Here is an 18,184-nt window from a genome sequence, read left to right as displayed (position 1 = left end):
AGTTATGCTCTGGAACTATGAAGAATATAATAAACACAAGGTTACGTATGATACAGTATAATTCGTTACACAGGTTATATATCACACCCCAAAAGTTTTTTTTTAAAATGGGATCCAACATTATCAGATAGATGTTTTCGCTGTAAGAAGGAAACGGGAACAACATTACATGCAATTTTGGCATGTGAGAAAGTGAAAAAGTTTTGGGAAGATCTAAATCAGGTATTAAATAAAATCACAAAAAGCAACATACCAAAAAATCCAGAGATCTTTCTTCTAAAGAATTAGGCCTCAAACTGGATGAAGTGCAAAAAAGATTTATTATGATAGCCTTAGCTGTAGTGAAAAAATGTATAATGTCAACTTGGAAATCAGAAGAGAGCCTGAGAGTACAGCAATGGTACATGGAAATGAATAAATTTATTCCATTGGAAAAAATAACATGTAATTTAAAAAATAAAGTTACATTATTTGAACATATTTGGAAACCATACATGGCCTGCCTCGGACCTCCACCCCCTAAAATGATAAAATAAGAAGACAAAATGACCTGATCCAGTGTGTAAAAGTAGATGACACAAATTTCTTGTTTATTTTCATTGTGTGATGACATTGTTTAATGGTTTTATATTCAATATGTGTTATCATTGTATTGTATATTTTGAATGTTTAATGGGTTTGGAGGGAGGAGGGAAGGTAACCATATCAACAAAAAGAAGGGGAGAAAATGCCACTGTGTATATTTAAGAGGGAAATGTTTGTATGTATTTTGATTGATATGGTTCACAGTGTGAAAATTTTTTTAAAAATTTAAAAAAAAAGGATCTGGATGTTGCTGATGTAGTCAATGTCCTTGTCTATGTTGGGGTACCAACGTGGAATGGAAACAATCACAGAGCAGGTAATGTTCTCAAAGGGTCTGTAAACTGATTTATTTAATGAATCATTACTGCAATGTTTAGTCTTTCTGTCTATTTAACTTTAACAACAATATTAAAAGTAATTAAATGCTAATTTATTTGTGTTGAGATGAGATTTATTTGTGTTTATCATGTAAAGTGAATGAGCTTCCCAGATTGAACTGTCTTAAAAAAAATTCAAAGACTCTACATCCCTGATCTTTCAGAATAAAAGATCTAAAGATTCATTTTCAGTAAACCGGTGCGGACTCGAAAGGCCAATATGGCCTGTTTCCGCTCCGTAAATGGTTATATGGTTATAATGGTTATGGAATGAATTGCCATTCGTGCTGCGCTGTCTGAAAATTGAAAAAAATCTCTGCCTGTTATTTTTCACAATACCTGATGTTGCCTGATTTATAAAAAGTGCATTGGGAAAAAAATTGTGGTTTGAATGTTTGTGATTTTGTTTCTCCCCACATTTGGACTGCCAGAAAAACTCAGTGTTTTTGAAGGGAGTTTTGCCCAAAAATGCTTGGTAACATAATGGCTTCTGACTGTAAGTGTTTTGTGGTAGAGAGACTCATTGCCAATCATTTCAGGTCTTGGACTGGATAAATCTGTTGTTGGATGCTCATTTTACAATGTTGGTCATGACATCAGATGCACATGGGTTCCTTCACCATCTTAACAAGTTTATCAGATCCCAGGTATGGTGCATGTATAAATTGAAAACTCATGATAATAGTATTCTCTTATTTATCTAGAGATCAGACTGAGTGCTTCCCTATAGAGTGCTGAGTAATTCTTGTAGTTGATATTTGTTATTTACACATGGACCATTTTAGTCCCAAGATGTGTGCTTGGTGCACTGCACAGTGGATTGAAATGTTAGATTTAGATCTGAGGATCAATGGCTTGCTTGCTGCTTCTCCAAATCCCTGAACACCTCCCCAACCAGACATATGTCAGTGCCTGCCTCATTTTCTAAACAAATCCTGTTTTCCCCTCTTCACTTCATATAGGGGAGTGAACAGGAAAGCAATCATCCAATTCCCTTTAGAAAAAATAGTGGACTCTGTTTCAACAGTGGTAGGGGAAGGGTCTTCCATTTCCTTGGTGTTTTGAATCCTTCTCTTTCATCTTTGTGTTGACCAGATGGGAACAAACTCAATTGTTACTTTAACTCCTCAAAACCTTGAACACTATCTCCTCACCTTCCTAACTCTGCTTTGACTCCTAAATCTAACATTGTTCTTCAACAGCGTTCGCTTGCTGAATGGCACACACTCAACAGTTCTTGTACAGTTGTGTTAACTTCATCTCTATGGATAAACCAGTGATTCATTTTGATGGTTCTGGAATTGTGTATTGGCACCATTACTGTGGCTTATTTTGCTGAATTTTACTCCAATAAATGTCTCACTCTCTTGAGGTGTTTTTCTGTTCCCTCTTGCAGCAGATTCTCACTTCTGTGACAACTGCCAGTTTTGATCTACTTTCCAACCTTTGTCACCCTTCAGTTTAATTTAATCTAGCACATTTGATTTTTATGCTGAATTTCTAAATCCAGATTTCTAGATCCTTTAGATGTCAAAAGTCCTAGCACCTTTATCAAACATCATTTGCCACTTCTTTCGAGCTGCAGAACTTCCCTTTGACCCATTCTGTACTTTTGGCCCTTCAACATGCTTTTTTTAGCTGCACTCCCCTTTATTTCGCGAACCTTTATCTCTCCAGAAGAATCTTGATCTTACTGATAAAAGCTCACCGATGAAATTCTCTATGAACTGCATCCTGTATATTTCCTCTCTCGGTCCACTTGTTACTCAGGAACTCCTTGATCAATCTAACTGATAACAGTAAAAACACCGTTATCCGGAATTCAAGCAACCGGAATCTTGAAAAATTGCAGAAAATAAATAGGTAAAAAATACAGATGTTTAAAATTGGCGCGCCTCATCGTTAGTTCGCCAATCATGCAACACACAATCTCAGGCAACCGGAAAATTCATTTGTTTGGCATCTACCAATCCCCATAGGTGTCAGATACTAGGGGTTTTGTTGTATCTGGAGAAAAATATTAAATCCAGGAACTTGGAAAAAAGATTAGGCTGGTCAGAGGGGTTTGGGCATTTTTTTACCAATACAGCATAGCAGGGTGCCTTTCCCGCCCATGAAACTCATGCCACCTAGTTACTCCCAATTAACCTACCAACCCTGTACATTTTTGCTGTGTTTTCTCTCCATATTTGAACTGGTTCAGATCTGGTTCTGCCTTGGAATTGAGGAAGTGTGTCTGAGACCCCATATTTTAGTTCAACATTTGTGCTGTTGAAATGGGAGGGAGAGTTTACTCAAAATAGACTAATATGAAAGTGGATACATGTGGCTGCACAACAGAAACACTGACAGTTGCTAATAATTTCCTAACATTGAACCTCTTCCTCTGACAGGTGAGGTTTTACTCTGCGTTAAACAAGATTGATGGAAGTCTACAGAAACTACATGAACTGACACCACAGAATGATGGACTATATTCCATTGAAGTGATAGAAATTATTTAGCTATGTACACATTTTTGTAATTGTTTTGAGCTGTATTTATGGTGTGAAAATGTTAATTTTCTTCTGTTGTATTTCACTTGGAATTAAAATTCTACTTTGTCTATCCCTGCTCTGTTCATTTGCTGGTTATCAGATGTATTTCTTGCATGAATGTTTGAGCTTCATTCAGGATGCAATGCAAGTTGTTTAAATTGCAAACCCAGACCATAATACACAACAAGATTCCATGAATATCAATTGGTCAAGTTAGTTTATGGTCATTTCTGAAAGAGGAATGTGCTTTAGGACTTGTGTGTCTTTGTTGTCCTGCAGCAGTAAGATCTGGGATCCTTTACATTCTTGAGCAGAAACACTGGATTTCATTGCCTCAAGAACCATAAAACATTACAGTGTAGTAGTAGCTATACGATTGAAAGAAACCACAGGCCAAAGTGAGTCCCAGGTTCAACTGTTTATTTGAAACTCGTGCGCTGCTCTTTAAGGATGAGCCTGCGCCACATCACCACGTCAGCTGTGATGTCTGACACAGCCAAAAGGGCGCTTATGGTGGCCGAGGCCACGAGGAATCCCCGCACCCAACGGTGCCATCTTAATGCAGCTGCTCTGCTACTGCGGCTGTCACATACAGAGCCTGTTCACCTGCGTCGCAATGTGCACTGCCACAATAGCACAGGAAGAAGGCCGTTCGGCCCTTTTAATCTGTGCTAAAATAGTCTGCCTAATCCCACTGACCTGTACTCAGTCCATATTCCTCCATTCCATGTACCTGTCCAAATGTTTCTTGAATGTTAAAATTGAACCTGCGTTCACCACTTGTTCTCACTCTCACCACTTTCTGTGTGAAGTGTCCCCTAAACTTTTCCCATTTCACCCTTAACCCATATCCTCTGGTTTGTATCTCACCTAACCTCAGTGGAAGGAGCCTCTTTGCATTTACTTTATCTATACCCATCATAATTTTGTATACTTCATTCTTCTACATGCCTTAACTTTATTCCTCAACTCTCAGAAACATACTAGTGAATCTTCTCTTCTCAATCTTGTGGATATCCTTCCTATAGTTTGGTGTCCAAAACTGCACACCAAACTCCAATACTCGATAGTTTGTGATATCTGAGAGACGTCAATCCAGCACTCCCTCAGGTGAATGAGAACATCAGCCCCAACTTTCCACGCCCTGCAATGAACGAGAACCAAACCCACATAAATTAACAACGTGAATATTGTGGGGCTGGAGATCACACCATCTCTGAATGAATCCCTCTAATGAATAAAGTGATGGGTTTAAAACTTGCTAGAATTTGCTCGATCTGTAATGTTCATTTCTAGTATCTGAATACAAGTTACCACTCGACATGCATTTGCCTTGTGTGGATCAAAGCCAAATGTTGATCCAGTCTGTCCTTTCCACCAGAGCATGGAGATTAGCACACTGTGGTGTCTAATCTGCTTGCATCATGGCAGCTTCACAAATGTGGTGTGACCACTGTATTCAATGTCCAGCTTGTGTACCCCCCTCCAAACCCCTCTGACAAATTGCTGTCTCTCACTTCTCCAGAGCTTCATGGCTTCTGTTCAGTCATCCTATTCCTGTTTGTCCCAACACTTGTACTATATTCTCCGCAGTATTTGATGGGGCTCTTTGTATGATTTTTCCTAACCCACTCTTCTCCCTATCAGTTATATTACACTGGACAATAAATATTTTGTTTCTTGAACACTTCTGGGTATATTTTATGGCTTTTGGGCTGCTGATCACAAAAATCATTTTAATTTCCCTACCATTTTTAGATATAACCTATTTTTGTGATTTGCTGTCATATTTTAAGTCTACTTCAAGCAGACAAAACCATGAAATGCAATGTGTCATTGAAAATTCATTTTCTGCATTTGCACTTGGACTTCTTCCCTGTTGATCTTGGTTGCAGTCAGTGACAAACATGGTGACCATAAAAAAGCAGTGTCAGGGTAACTGGAATCCATCAATGCTGGTGGACTATCGTTAGACACTGACACAAGAGGCATCAGATGCTGAGTATAAATGAAAATCAACGGCAAAACATTCTTAGTTGAACTCATACAATGTGTCATCATCATGATGCGATTAAACCCAGGTTGGGACTGGATCTCAAGAGAGAGAATTCGCAGAAAGTCTATGAGATGGATTTTTAGAGCAACTTGTTGATGAACCCACCAGGGAATCAGCTGTGCTGGATTGGGTGCTGTGTAATGCACCAGAGGCGATTAGAGAGCTTAGAGTAAAGGAACCATTCATGGGCAGCAATCCCAATACGACTGAGTTCAATTTGAGATTTAACAAGGAAAAGCTGAACTCAGATGTGTTAGTATTTCAGTGGAGTAAAGGGAATTACAGTGGCAGAGAGGAACTGGCCAAAGCAAATTGGAAGGGGGCACTGGTAAGGAGGACAGTAGAGCATCAATGGATAGAGCATCAATGGTCATCCAACTGCGCAGCATTTAAAGGCAATTATTATCACTTCTTACAATATTCCGGTCATTTTCTGACATGACACAAGACTAAGGAACTTGGAGGGAAATGGGTGATGAAATTGTGCTCAGGGTTGCAGCAAGTGGCTGGTTTTTGTTTGGTGAAAATGAACATGCGTGGCGGAAAATAAAACGAAAATGACACGTAGTCGGCAGGATTCGAACCTGCGCGGGGAGACCCCAATGGATTTCTAGTCCATCGCCTTAACCACTCGGCCACGACTACCGGCACGGAGAATGCTGGGTTGCCATTTCTTGTCGAGATTGAGTCTTGTGATACATAGGGTTCTATTTCCGGTTTGAGTTTTGCTGTAGCAATCCGAGTGGCGGGAACATGCCAGGTCCGACCGCCGCTTCATTCATGCTGCTGCGAGCTACGAGTGCACGTCCCAGAGCTTGGCTTGACGACAGGTACGCACTGCCTTAGTGTTTTCTTACTCGCTCCAACTGTGCCATTGATTCAGTTTCTCGTAGCCAATTTTAGAAAGTTTTTTTTTAATTTATTTGCTCATTGTTGAACTGGCAAACAACATCTTAGCAAAACAAAAGTATAACACTTTCACCGTGTCTCTGGTGACCCAAACGGACAAATACACGGAAGCTGGTGTGACTGAATTTTCATCAGGTTATCCTTATTACCACAAATGATCACAACGTCCCATCGACAGATCTTCTTCGTGCAACATCAGTTCTCCTCAACCTCAGCGTCTGCAGACTTTCGGGGTTCCCCTGTTTTCAGCGAAAAGTACACCTGCTAAATCGTTGGAAATTTCATGAAAAGTAAATTAAATTGTCAAGAAACAATCAGAATGTGGCCTCATGTTTTCTCAGTAAAGTATAATGCATGTTCAAAGAGTTTATCGATTAACTTCTGAACCTGGAAATTTTACAACACGAGTCCGAAAGCAACCCACTCTCATGCCACCGCCCAGCATTGGGGCTGTGACCGTGCAGGTCATCTTTCTTCAAATGCATTATTGCCAATAATGTGTCCTGGCCCATTCCACACTTTGAAGCAGAGTTTTCTGTAAATTCACTGTTCTGGAAATAGTTTCAACAAGAAGACGAGTAAAAACACAATGCTGGAGGAAGTCAGCAGGTTAAACAGTGTACTTTACACAGCAAAGATAGAGATACATAACCAACGTTTCAAGCTTGAGCCCTTCATCAAGGTATAAGCAAAATGTAGACAGGCACCCAAACAAAATGATAGGAGGAGCATGGTCCCAAAGGGAAACGCCGAAAACATTGTTTATGTGTCTTTATCTTTGCTATAAAAGTACAGTGTTTGACCTGCTGGCTTTCTCCAGCAGTGTTTTTACTTCAACCATGGTTTCTGCAGACTTTTCTGTTGTACCTTCAATATGACCAGGTCTCTGCCTCTCTTAGTTCCTAACTCCACAGACTCTGGTTAAAAAATAAATCCTCTTTCTTCCAAAATTCTTCTATCAATTACTTTTAATCTCTGCCTTTTGTTTTTTGACTTCTCTATCAATTTAAATAGACCCTTGCTACTTCAAGCAAGTCTCTCTTAATGGTGTACACTTCAATTAGATAGAAACTACTCGGAATCATCTGCAAGTTTGCATCAATCACTGTTCTTTCACCGTCTTGAAAGGTTATTGCTCTCTCTACGTCCACATCCACACCAATGCCTCTCATATTTCCTCGATAAACATTATATCCGTGAACTATATAATGCACCTCAGGAACAACCCAAGTCATTTCACAATGCTTTGACAGACGACCCTTACCTTGGAGATGCTGACCATTTACCATTGCTGAGGACATTCAATAATACACGAAGTGTCTATCTGGAGAAGGAATATTCCATTTTCCAAAAAGAGTCAATGTTGCAATGACAATTTGCTGTTTTAATAGAATGATTCTCTAAACACAAAAATATCCATATTTTGAAAATTATTTTACCTCTGAGATGGATTCTAGATATTAGAAGGAAGCAAGGGAAACCTACTCTGCGTCTTACTTGAACTATGCTTATCTACAGGTCTGCTCACAAAACAACCATCACTGCATATTTAATCATGTGTCTTGAACCTTTATCTTCCAAACATCATATCTTCAGCAAGAAAGGAAATTGCAAATATCACCCACCCCTGTGTTCATGAAAATAGTATATGGATAAAAACCCTGTAAAGATAAAGGGTCCCAATGGTAAGCGGGGCTCTCAAAGGGCCAAAGGCACTGACAGCTTCCTAATCAAATCAGAACCAGGATCAGGGGGGGGGGGGGGGGCGATGCGGGGAGGGAACTTGGATGCTAGAATCTCAGGTTCACCACTGGAATGGACAGGAGGCCATGTGGCTATGGTGGAGTGCAGGAGGCAGCAGTATTGGACAAGATGGCAGGATCCACAGACATGACGTCTCTGAAGAGACTTTCTTTTCCTTCCTTGTTCCTCCTGATAGGGACACAGGACTAGTGATGACTGTGTGCCTTTACATGATAATAAGGGAACCTTGAATTTTAATTCCAAATGCAGTAATCAGCCTCAGAATCAGGCAGTCACCTGTTAGTGGCAATGGGGCTGATTCAAAAGGGAACAGGATAAATATATGGAAGTAAAGAGTTTGTAGGGCAAAGGGGAGTAGGACTAATTGGATTGATTTTACCTAGAGACAATGCTGTTACTGAATCAGGGAATGAGGATTTGGTTGTTACAGGTCTCTGAAGTGGCCAAGAAAACAATTCTGAGAAAATAGCATGGAAAATAGAAGGACAGCAATTAAAGAGAGCAAAGCAACATTGGTAACTCTAGCTTATGACTTGGAAAAATGGCCAAACCATGGTGGGATTGGAAAGTGGAGACGAGTGGAAAGCCCTGCAAAAGTTAGTGGACACAGCCCAGGACATCACAGACAAAACCCTCCCCACTATCGAGAACATCCGCAGGGAACGCTGCCATTGGAGAGCAGCAGCAATCATCAAGGATCCACACCACCCAGTAAATGCTCTGTTCTTGTTGCTGCCATCAGGAAAGAGGTCTAGGGGCCTCACAAGACTCGCACCATCAGGTTCAGAAATTGCTGCTACCCCTCCACCATCAGATTCCTCAACAACCAACTCAAAGGCTCTTACTTTTGCACTTTCATCATTTTTTTTTCTGTGTATTGCAGTTTGTTTACATTTGTTTATATATTTACACGTGCATATTGTGTACAGTTTTTGTTGCACTGCCAATAAGTGGTAATTCTGCCTTGCCCGCAGGAAAAAGAATCTCAGGGTTGTATGTAACATCATGCATGTATTTTGACAATTAATCTGAAATTTGGACCTTGATCTATATCCATTGGAAAAAGAAAAGGTGGAACGTTGCAAGGATGGGAGTGACTTTACAAGAGGGTGGATACAGAATTCCGGATGATCCACAGACCTTGATGGAAAGTAAAAAGTGTGAAATTACTGAGCGTCATCTTTAAAAAAAATCACCTTCAGAGAAGAAAGTCTGCAATTTGTATGAAACCTCCGACATAGCAAGGTGCCCAGACGTAGCAAGGTGCCCAGACATAGCAAGGTGCCCAGACATAGCAAGATGCCCAGACATAGCAAGGTGCCCAGAGAGGTAAAAAAAAGACTGAATCAGATACTGAAGTCTTAATATTGCAGGGAAGAGAATGGTCAAAAGTGCAGGGGCAGAACTGTTGAATCCTGAGGTCAAACAAAGTTAACTTCTTAGGTTAAGTTCAAATATGCTCAGTCTTTATTCCATCATTACTGTTTTATTACTCCCTCATAGTTGTGTGCCCACATGCCAGTCATTACAGTCGATAACCAACCTATATTATCATGCAAGGCGTTATAGTCTGTTACAAGATCAAACCAGCAACCACAAAGGCATATCACACAGGGGTAAAGATGAACAATTAACAAAAATTCACCTTCAAATTTTAATTCAAAATCCCCCCTTTTGTAACAATCCCCACTGGTTACTATGCAAATCTCTATTACAGTGTAAAACTAATAAATTCCACAGTCTAAATATAACATACATAATCAAAGTCTAAGCTACAATTCCAACCAGCCCACAGAAAAACTGAGACACAGAACACACAAGACTCACAAAACTTCGATCTCAACCAAAGCAAAAATCATAATCAAAATTCAGTTTGTTTGGTAAACTGAAGCCAAAAGATCTTTAAGAGAGAGCACAAAATTCGAAGTTGTCTTGTGTTGCTTGCAGAGAGAGGAACCACTGGCTTTGTCTGGATCCTTCTGGCTGCCTTCAGAATGTTCATCCTTTTTGAAATCCCAATATTCTAAACTGTCCTCCAGACCATGACTCATGCTCTGGCCCTTCTTCCACTCCACAGCACCCCCAGTGGTGGTTTATCATCCAAGTACAGAAATTTTTAGATCATTTTCTGCACATGCTCAGTCCGTCTCCCACTCTCTCACCTTGGCTCTCTAAAGCAAACTTACTTTTTAACATAAAACCAAACACAACATAGAACTCTCTAACGTCAATAACCAAACTATATTATTTATCACTACGACATCCCTCCCTTATCAAATAAAATGGATCATCAAATAAATGAATGATGTTTAAACTACTTTTAAAACAGTCAACTTTCGATACTGATGATTTTCAATACCAATATCAACTTCAATTTCCAAATCACATATTTTCCTGGATGATTTACAAAACACAGATATCCAAGCCATAAAATGCAAAGTTCTCTATGCTATTAGTCTTGAAATCTCCTGGGTGGTCGTCACAGAAGTTACAGTCTACTTCCTGGTATTGTCTGGACTGCTGACCGCGATGTCCTGCTCAGTCTGTCTACCACCTTGATGCTGGTTTCCAATAGTTTCTCCTTCCAGCTGGTGCATTCTAGGTCCATCAACCAGGTCATCTCGCTTTTTGGGAAATAAGTTACTAACATTTGAACAGTTAAAGGACAAATACGGACCATCACATGGTACAATATTTTCATCCTATCAGTTAAAAACTTATTTAAAAGAAAAATTGGGAACTAGCTTAAGATTACCTGAGAGTAGCTGCTATGAATACTTAATTAGGCACTGCAATAATAAAAAAATTATTAAATACGTACAACAAATTGCAATACAAAGAAAATGATGAAGCCATGTACAAACCTAAACAGGGTTGGGAAACCAAAGATTTAAAAATACGAATAAAGAATGAAACTATGCACAGAAACCATGAGTAATACAATAAATACTTGGTTTTGTATGATACAATACAATTGGTTACATAGATTACATGAGACACCACAAAAGTTAAAAGTCTGGAATCAAACAATATCAGACAAATGTTTCCATTGTAAACAAGAAATTGGAACAATATTACATGCAATTTGGACATGTACAAAAGTGAAAATTTTTGGGGAGGATTTAAACTCAATATTAAATAGAATTACAAAAAATAAGATACCAAAAGATTCAGAAATCTTCCTGTTATACAACAACATAAAAGACAAAGAATTAGGTCTAAAATTAGATAAGGCTCAAAAAAGATTTACTATGCGCTTGCACAGCAAAAGAGTGCATAATGATAACTTGGAAAAATACAACAATGGTACATAGAAATGAACAAGTGTATTTCATTAGAAAAAAAAATACCAACAATCTAAAAGACAAATATACTTTATTTGAACAAATTTGGGAACCATACATAGAGTATATTAGAAACCGCTGATTTCAGATATTCATCTCTTAAAGTGATAAGATACAAGTACGAAAATACTTAAATGTGGAATTTTGGATGACACGATTTCTTTTTCTTTTGTGTTCTTTTATTGTCTATTTATTTATTTATATTCTTGCTTTACGTTATAGGGGGTGGGGAGGAAGGGAGAAAAATGAATGTCGCTGTGGTGAATGTTTGTATATATTGTTATTGACATGGTTCACGGTGAAATATTAAAGAAAAAAATTATTTAAAAAAAAGCTGGTCATCTTGGTTCTGCTCTCACAGTTTCGTCTGGCGTCGACATCACTGGAGAGTTGCGACAATAATACTTTTCCACATGTGATGTCTTTCTGTCAAAAGTAACACCTTCTGGTGACTGGACTGTCACCTGATTTCCTTCTCTGGACACCATAATATATGGTTGAGGAATAAACGGTGTGTCCATTTTATTCTGACTTTCTTTCCTCACCAGTACCTCATCCCCTGGTATTACATCTGAAGGTCTGGCATTCCTTTTCATGTCCACATACAGTTTTGTTGCCCCTTTTCTTTCAGCATCATGGTCTTCCACTTCCTGGTCATTCACTATATCAACAACCAGTAATATTGTGGTTCTGATCTTTCTTCCAAAAAGTTCTGCTGGACTTTTTCCTGTGGTGCAATGTGGTGTCACTTTGTTTGTTGCTACATAGGTCAAAAAAGCTTCTTTCCAGTCCTTGCATTCTGCTTGAGCGATTCTCATTCTTTTTTCCAGTGACTGATTCTGACGTTCAACTTCTCCATTAGCCCTTGGCCACTTTGGTGTAACCTTGTGGTGGTGCACATCAATGATTCTCATGAATTCTTGGAATATCTCTGATATACAATGAGGTCCATTGTCTGAATGCAAAGTCACTCGTAAGCCATTTCTGGCAAAGATCTCCATCAGTGCTGCGATAGTCTTTTCTGCTCTTGATTTCATTATGACATACTCATAATATCTGTAATAGTCGACAACCATCATAATCGACTTTCCAGTGGGAATGGGCCCAAGAGTCTATTGCAATATCCTCCCATGGTCCTGCTGGTAGCAGCATGTTTGTATTGGTTCAGGTGTGTTAGGTCTGCTTGTGCTCTGACACCCATGACATGATCTCACATATTTTTCCACATCTTTTTCCATTCCTGGCCACCAAACTTTTGTACGGGGGTTTTGTTTTGTCCCAGCAACTCCCAAATGTTCCTCGTGAGCCAGTGCTACCATCCTCCCGCTTAATTTCTGTTGAATGACAAATCGGTTCCCCGAGTACACATCTTCCAATTGTGCACAGTTCATCTCTGATGGCCACATAGGTTTTGTTTTGACAGCTGTTCCAGACACTGCTGTTGATCCGATCCCTAATGTCCATCAATTCTGGGTCCATGCATGGTTCCCCCTTGATCTCCTTGGTTTGTACTGCCTGTGGTATAGCATTCACCACAACAAATCTCACAAACGATTCAGCCTCCATCTCAAGCATTGAGTACTTTACCCTATCGTTTTTAGCAACCTTGATAGTGAATCAGCAATATTATTTTTCCCTGCTATATCAATCACCCTGTAGTGATTATTGTTGTAGTCTCATTGTCTGCACCGTCTCCCTACTCACTAGAGGTTCCCCTCATTCCTCTATGACAACAAACTCTACCATCGTGATAGATGTGTAAGATTACTCTGGACATCTACCTGCACCTCTGCTGTAAACCATCCAATTGTTTAAAGTGGCTTCGATGAGGTGGATGGAAACAACTTTTTCTCACATCTTCTAGTTGTACATTTTATCTTTTTCAGTTCCTCCCACAATATTCTATTATATTGGTGTCACTCTGACTGTCCACCATGATGTCAACCTCCAATCACTACTGACACCTTTGCATCTGCATGTTTATTGTTAATGGCAAAAACATATCTTTTCTCAGTTTGTTTTTCCTGATCACCATCACATGTACGTTCACATTCACACAAGTCATTTTCAACATGATGTACATTTTGTTTGCCCCTCAGCCTATGTCCACCTCTCATCCTCCTTCTTCCTCCACAATTATTTGTATGCCCGGGTTCACCTCTTGCCTGGGGTGGAGCTTGGCATGTCTTGGCAGAAAGACCCTTTCTACCACAGCTTCTGCACACTTGACCCCTGGCTGGACAGCACGTCCTTCCCAAAATGTCTGATACTGCCACATCGATAACATTCACAACCACGTTCCGAATAACTAGCGTGCTTACCATCTTTCTGTGCAGTGAACTGGGATCCACTAGAAGTGTGCTGTACTAATGACTGGTCCCACCTCCTGGCTCCTCCTCCGGGGGCCCGTATATAACCAGGTTTTCCCGCCTAAATCCAGAACCCCTCTGAAGCCAATTCATGAACCCTACCTGTGTTGTAAGCTAATAAAAGCATTAGTTCTCCTTTCAGTTGAGTGTGAGCTTTTATCTATGCTACAATTTTATTAGCTTACAAATAAGGATGGAGGCGTTACTCAAGTCCAGTATGCTGTTAATAGACCCCCAGTCCTCCGATGCAGCTAAGGAGTTCGCATATTGGCTAGACTGCTTCCAGGCCGACCTGAACGAGACCACGGACGTCTTCCATACAGATGAGCTCTGGAGGTTGGCATTCATCTCAAAGGTAGGGACGAAGGGGAACGCAGACATCCGAGTCTTACTGACATTCAAGGCCATCATCGAGGCGTTTAAGACCCGCTACATGAAGGCCCTGAATGAGGTCCTAGTGAAGGCACCGACTCATCCTATGCTGCCAATGGCCCAGAGAGTCAATTGATGACTACCTACTGGATCTGCGGACGCTAGCTAAGAAGTTCAGATATGAGGCCGCTTCGGGCCACATCCGGGAAGATGAACAGATCCGGGACACCCTGGTCGCAGGGTTCTGCTCGAGTCAGGAAGGAAGGCTCTCGCTAGTCATGTCGAGCTGGCCTAAACATTGGAACAAGCTATTCTCAAGAACGATGACCTTGAGGCCAGCGAACTCACGGTCTCAGGCGAGCATCTCAAGGACCAACAGCTCCCACTACAGCTGCCGCTTCCTGAGCCCAGGAGTGCTATCCTTGGCTACCTGGTGGAGAATGGCATCATTGGCCCCAACCCTGATAGGATCCACCCCCTGTTAGAGCTCCACCTCCCAGGAACCACAAAGGCTTTGAGGAGATGCCTGGGGTTTTTCTCATATTACGTCCAGTGGGTCCCTCAATATGCTGACAAGGTTCATCCCTTCTTAAAGGCCACCACTTTCCCCCTTTCGCCCGAAGCTCAGACAGCTTTTAATTACCTCCAAAGTTACATTGCGAAAGCCGCCATGCATGCAGTAGACCAAAATGTTGCAGCCTTTTTCTCACAGCTGCTTCAAAAGGAGGATCAGGCCATTGTAGGCACTGGAGGCAGTACCTGCCTGGTAGAAGCTGTGCACTCCTCGTGGACCAGGTCCCTCGGTCCTGACCCCACCCCACCCCACCCCAGAGATCCTTCGGTCCTGACCCCTCCTCCCCGGGACCAGACTTCCCCCTACCCCAGCAGTCCCTCGACCCTGACCCCTCCCACCCCCCCCCTCCCCCAGCCCCAGCAGTCCCTCGACCCTGACCCCTCCCTCCCCCCACCCCCAGCAGTCCCTCGACCCCGACCCCTCCCTCCCCCCACCCCCAGCAGTCCCTCGACCCTGACCCCTCCCTCCCCCCACCCCCAGCAGTCCCTCGACCCTGACCCCTCCCTCCCCCCACCCCCAGCAGTCCCTCCACCCTGACCCCTCCCTCCCCCCACCCTCAGCCCCAGCAGTCCCTCGACCCTGACCCCTCCCTCCTCCGGGGGCCTGCCCTACATCGCGCGCGAGTGGCCCGGAAATGGGCGGGCTCTGAGTGACAGGTGAAGGGGGCACTTGGTGCTGCGGAGACCTGGCGCAGGGGGAGATGCGTGTTGGAGAGCACGGCGGCTCGGAGTCCGAGTGGGCAATGAACTCTTCACCCGGGCCATGTCCAAAAGGTGATGGCCCTTGCTGCAAATGATTCATCTCCCATGCTATTGCTTCGTACAACAAACTAACACAAGCGGAAGCTTGCATTTAAAACCCCCTTTGCAGTATTTGTTAGGTTTTTTTTAACCTTTGTCAGAGACCTTCCCATTCGCGGTTGCCATGGGCTCGTTGTTACGGGTGCATTGATTGGTTCTGTGCTCCCACCGCCAATCTACAAGCTTTCCATCTCTTTAATTTAAAACCCAAACTAAAATTAAAACTAGTGGAGAATCCAACGGCCCACAGCTCCCTTTAATTTTGTTTTAGTTATCCTTTATTGAGCGTAGATCGCGACCACGAAAAGCAGAAACAACTCCATTCTATTTTTCTCTCCCTTCTTTACCTTTGGTTGGAGACGAAAAGGAACCAATAGCGAAATGCACAGAACTTGTGTTGCAAAATAGACTATTTTCCGTTTTGCTCAAACCTTTGGCTTCGTTGCAAAATTTTAAATATGATGTTTGCGAATTCAACCCACAAAATCGATTATATTTATTTTGTACGAGTTTTTTCTAAAAAAAGCATGAATGCAAATCGTGTTGCGTAAAAGGCGGGGTTAAATATTGCACACTCTCGACCTTTTATTTTTTTTCCCCTCCACCGAGAGAGAAGGACTGGAAACCACAGTGTTGGCGGCGGTCGAGCGGCCAGTTTGCAGCAGGACGGCTCGCGCGGGCCCCGGGCTGCTGGCGGCGCGTGCGCACCTGGGTGGGTGGAAGAAGCGGGAGGGAGGGAGGCAGACAGGGAGGCGCTCACGTGACCAGTTGACTGGTTGACAAAAATGGCGGCGATCCCCGAATACAACATGGATGCCGGAAGATTGGAGTGAAGCAGGAGGCGAGAGAGGAGGGAGGGGGAGGGGGGGAGAGAGAGAGAGACTGAGGGAGGGGGAGGAAAATAAGAGTCCGAGTGCGCGGCGCTTCGCCGTGCTGCGGAAGGAACAGACATTCTCGTGGGGGGGGGGGCGGAAAAAATAATAATAAACCCTAACACCTGGGGGGGGGGTTAACGTGTGAGGAGGATCGGGGTGGGGGGGAACTGAAGCCAACTGAATAGGGGGGGGGGGGGGGGAGCGCCATGAGAGGGAGGAGAGGTAGGCCGCCCAAGACGCTCGACGCTTCGGCGGCCGCAGGCGGCGGCGGGCCGGCGGGCAGTCTGAGGTACCGGGCCGCGGGCCGGGGCAGGGGGGCTGACAGGAGGGCCAACCACTCGTCCGCCGAGGCCGGTGGCGGCGGCAGCAGAGGGAGCCGTACCCCCAGAGGAGGTAAAACGGCGAACCGGGGCAGGGCCCGGGTGACGGTGGTGCAACAGCAGCAGCAGCAGCGGCGGCAGGGCGGCAGGAACCGCAGGCTGGCCGTCAACAAAGTGATCTACGACGACCACGAGAGCGAGGAGGACGAGGAAGAGGAGGAGGATGAGAGTCTGGGGTCGGACGAGGACGAGCGAGAGAAGGAGAACGAGGGCGAGCAGGATTCGGATTACCACCAGGCCAGCGAGGAGGAGGACGAGGAGGAAGACGACGACGATGCGAGCTATTGCACAGAGAGCAGCTTCAGGAGTCACAGCACTTACAGCAGTACTCCAGGTAAATGCACCCGAAACTCTGGCAGCAGCTTCCCTCCCGTTCCAAAATATGGGAGATCATCAGGTTTGTTTAAAAGTAACACGCAAAGCTCATCAAACTCCTGGGAACCCTGTATGCAACAGTTGCCATTAAGTGACATTTCCAAAAGTGTGGCATTTTTTTTTCCTCGTGGGAAAATGTGACTGTCATGACAATAAATCTGAAATTTGATCTGAAGTTTGATCACAGAGCTTGTTCTAGAACTTTTTGAATGGTTGGGATGTACTCGCAACTGGCTATGGTTAAAAACACACTGCTGGAGAAACTGAGCAGGTCAAGCAGTGTGTTTAATGTAGCAAAAATAAAGATGCATAACCATCGTTTTGGGCTTGAGCATCAAGTTTCTCCAGCACTGTTTTTACTTCAACCATGGTGTTGGCAGACTTTTGTGTTTCACAACTCGCACTGAGTACTTACCTTGCCGTACACTTGCTGTCCTCTTGTTAGTAATTAGTGGTTGGCAGGGGGAACAGGGATGGCATGATGTTCAGAGTGACAACTTTGACAGGCCATATGTTTCTCACATCTGGGAAAGGTGGAATGCTTTGTTTTATCCTGTCTTTAAATTATTTGAATTTCTCTGGTCATAGTTTGTTCATAGTTAAAAGGATGAATGGAAATGTCAAATGAAAGTTTGGAAATGAATAGCAACAACAGGAAAACATCTTAATTTGTTTAATCAAGAGGGAAATAATTTTGTTGTTTTCAGTCAAGGCATTAGGGTTAGGGTTAGAGTAGTTTTGAGGAGTTTCTCCCAATGAAATATTAACATCTATTTAATGTCAAGATTGTATTATAGTTGTTGACAAGGAGCACAATCTGATATGAGAGCTGTTATTAAAACATTTCAAAAATGTTGAATTGTTAAA

General features: G+C 42.6%; 2 protein-coding genes and 1 non-coding gene across 3 annotated transcripts in view; 2 read left to right on the top strand and 1 right to left on the bottom strand.

Moving 5' to 3' along the window:
* Positions 1-3,569, top strand: part of nol11 (nucleolar protein 11) — a 52,636-nt gene extending 49,067 nt beyond the window's left edge. Inside the window, exons 17-18 of the mRNA XM_069929751.1 lie at positions 1,502-1,609; positions 3,356-3,569. Coding sequence (XP_069785852.1) covers positions 1,502-1,609; positions 3,356-3,466 — 219 coding nt within the window. The 3' untranslated portion in view covers positions 3,467-3,569. The remainder of the gene's footprint in view (positions 1-1,501; positions 1,610-3,355) is intronic.
* A 2,549-nt stretch (positions 3,570-6,118) lies between these two features.
* trnas-aga (transfer RNA serine (anticodon AGA)) lies at positions 6,119-6,200 on the bottom strand. The gene has a single exon. It is a non-coding gene; the product is annotated as a tRNA-Ser (tRNA).
* A 10,568-nt stretch (positions 6,201-16,768) lies between these two features.
* Positions 16,769-18,184, top strand: part of bptf (bromodomain PHD finger transcription factor) — a 163,588-nt gene continuing 162,172 nt past the window's right edge. Inside the window, exon 1 of the mRNA XM_069929749.1 lies at positions 16,769-17,276. Coding sequence (XP_069785850.1) covers positions 16,769-17,276 — 508 coding nt within the window. The remainder of the gene's footprint in view (positions 17,277-18,184) is intronic.

This window comes from Narcine bancroftii, chromosome 3, assembly GCF_036971445.1.
Source record: "Narcine bancroftii isolate sNarBan1 chromosome 3, sNarBan1.hap1, whole genome shotgun sequence".
Lineage (NCBI taxonomy): Eukaryota > Metazoa > Chordata > Chondrichthyes > Torpediniformes > Narcinidae > Narcine > Narcine bancroftii.
This window is presented reverse-complemented; position numbering and strand designations above follow the sequence as displayed.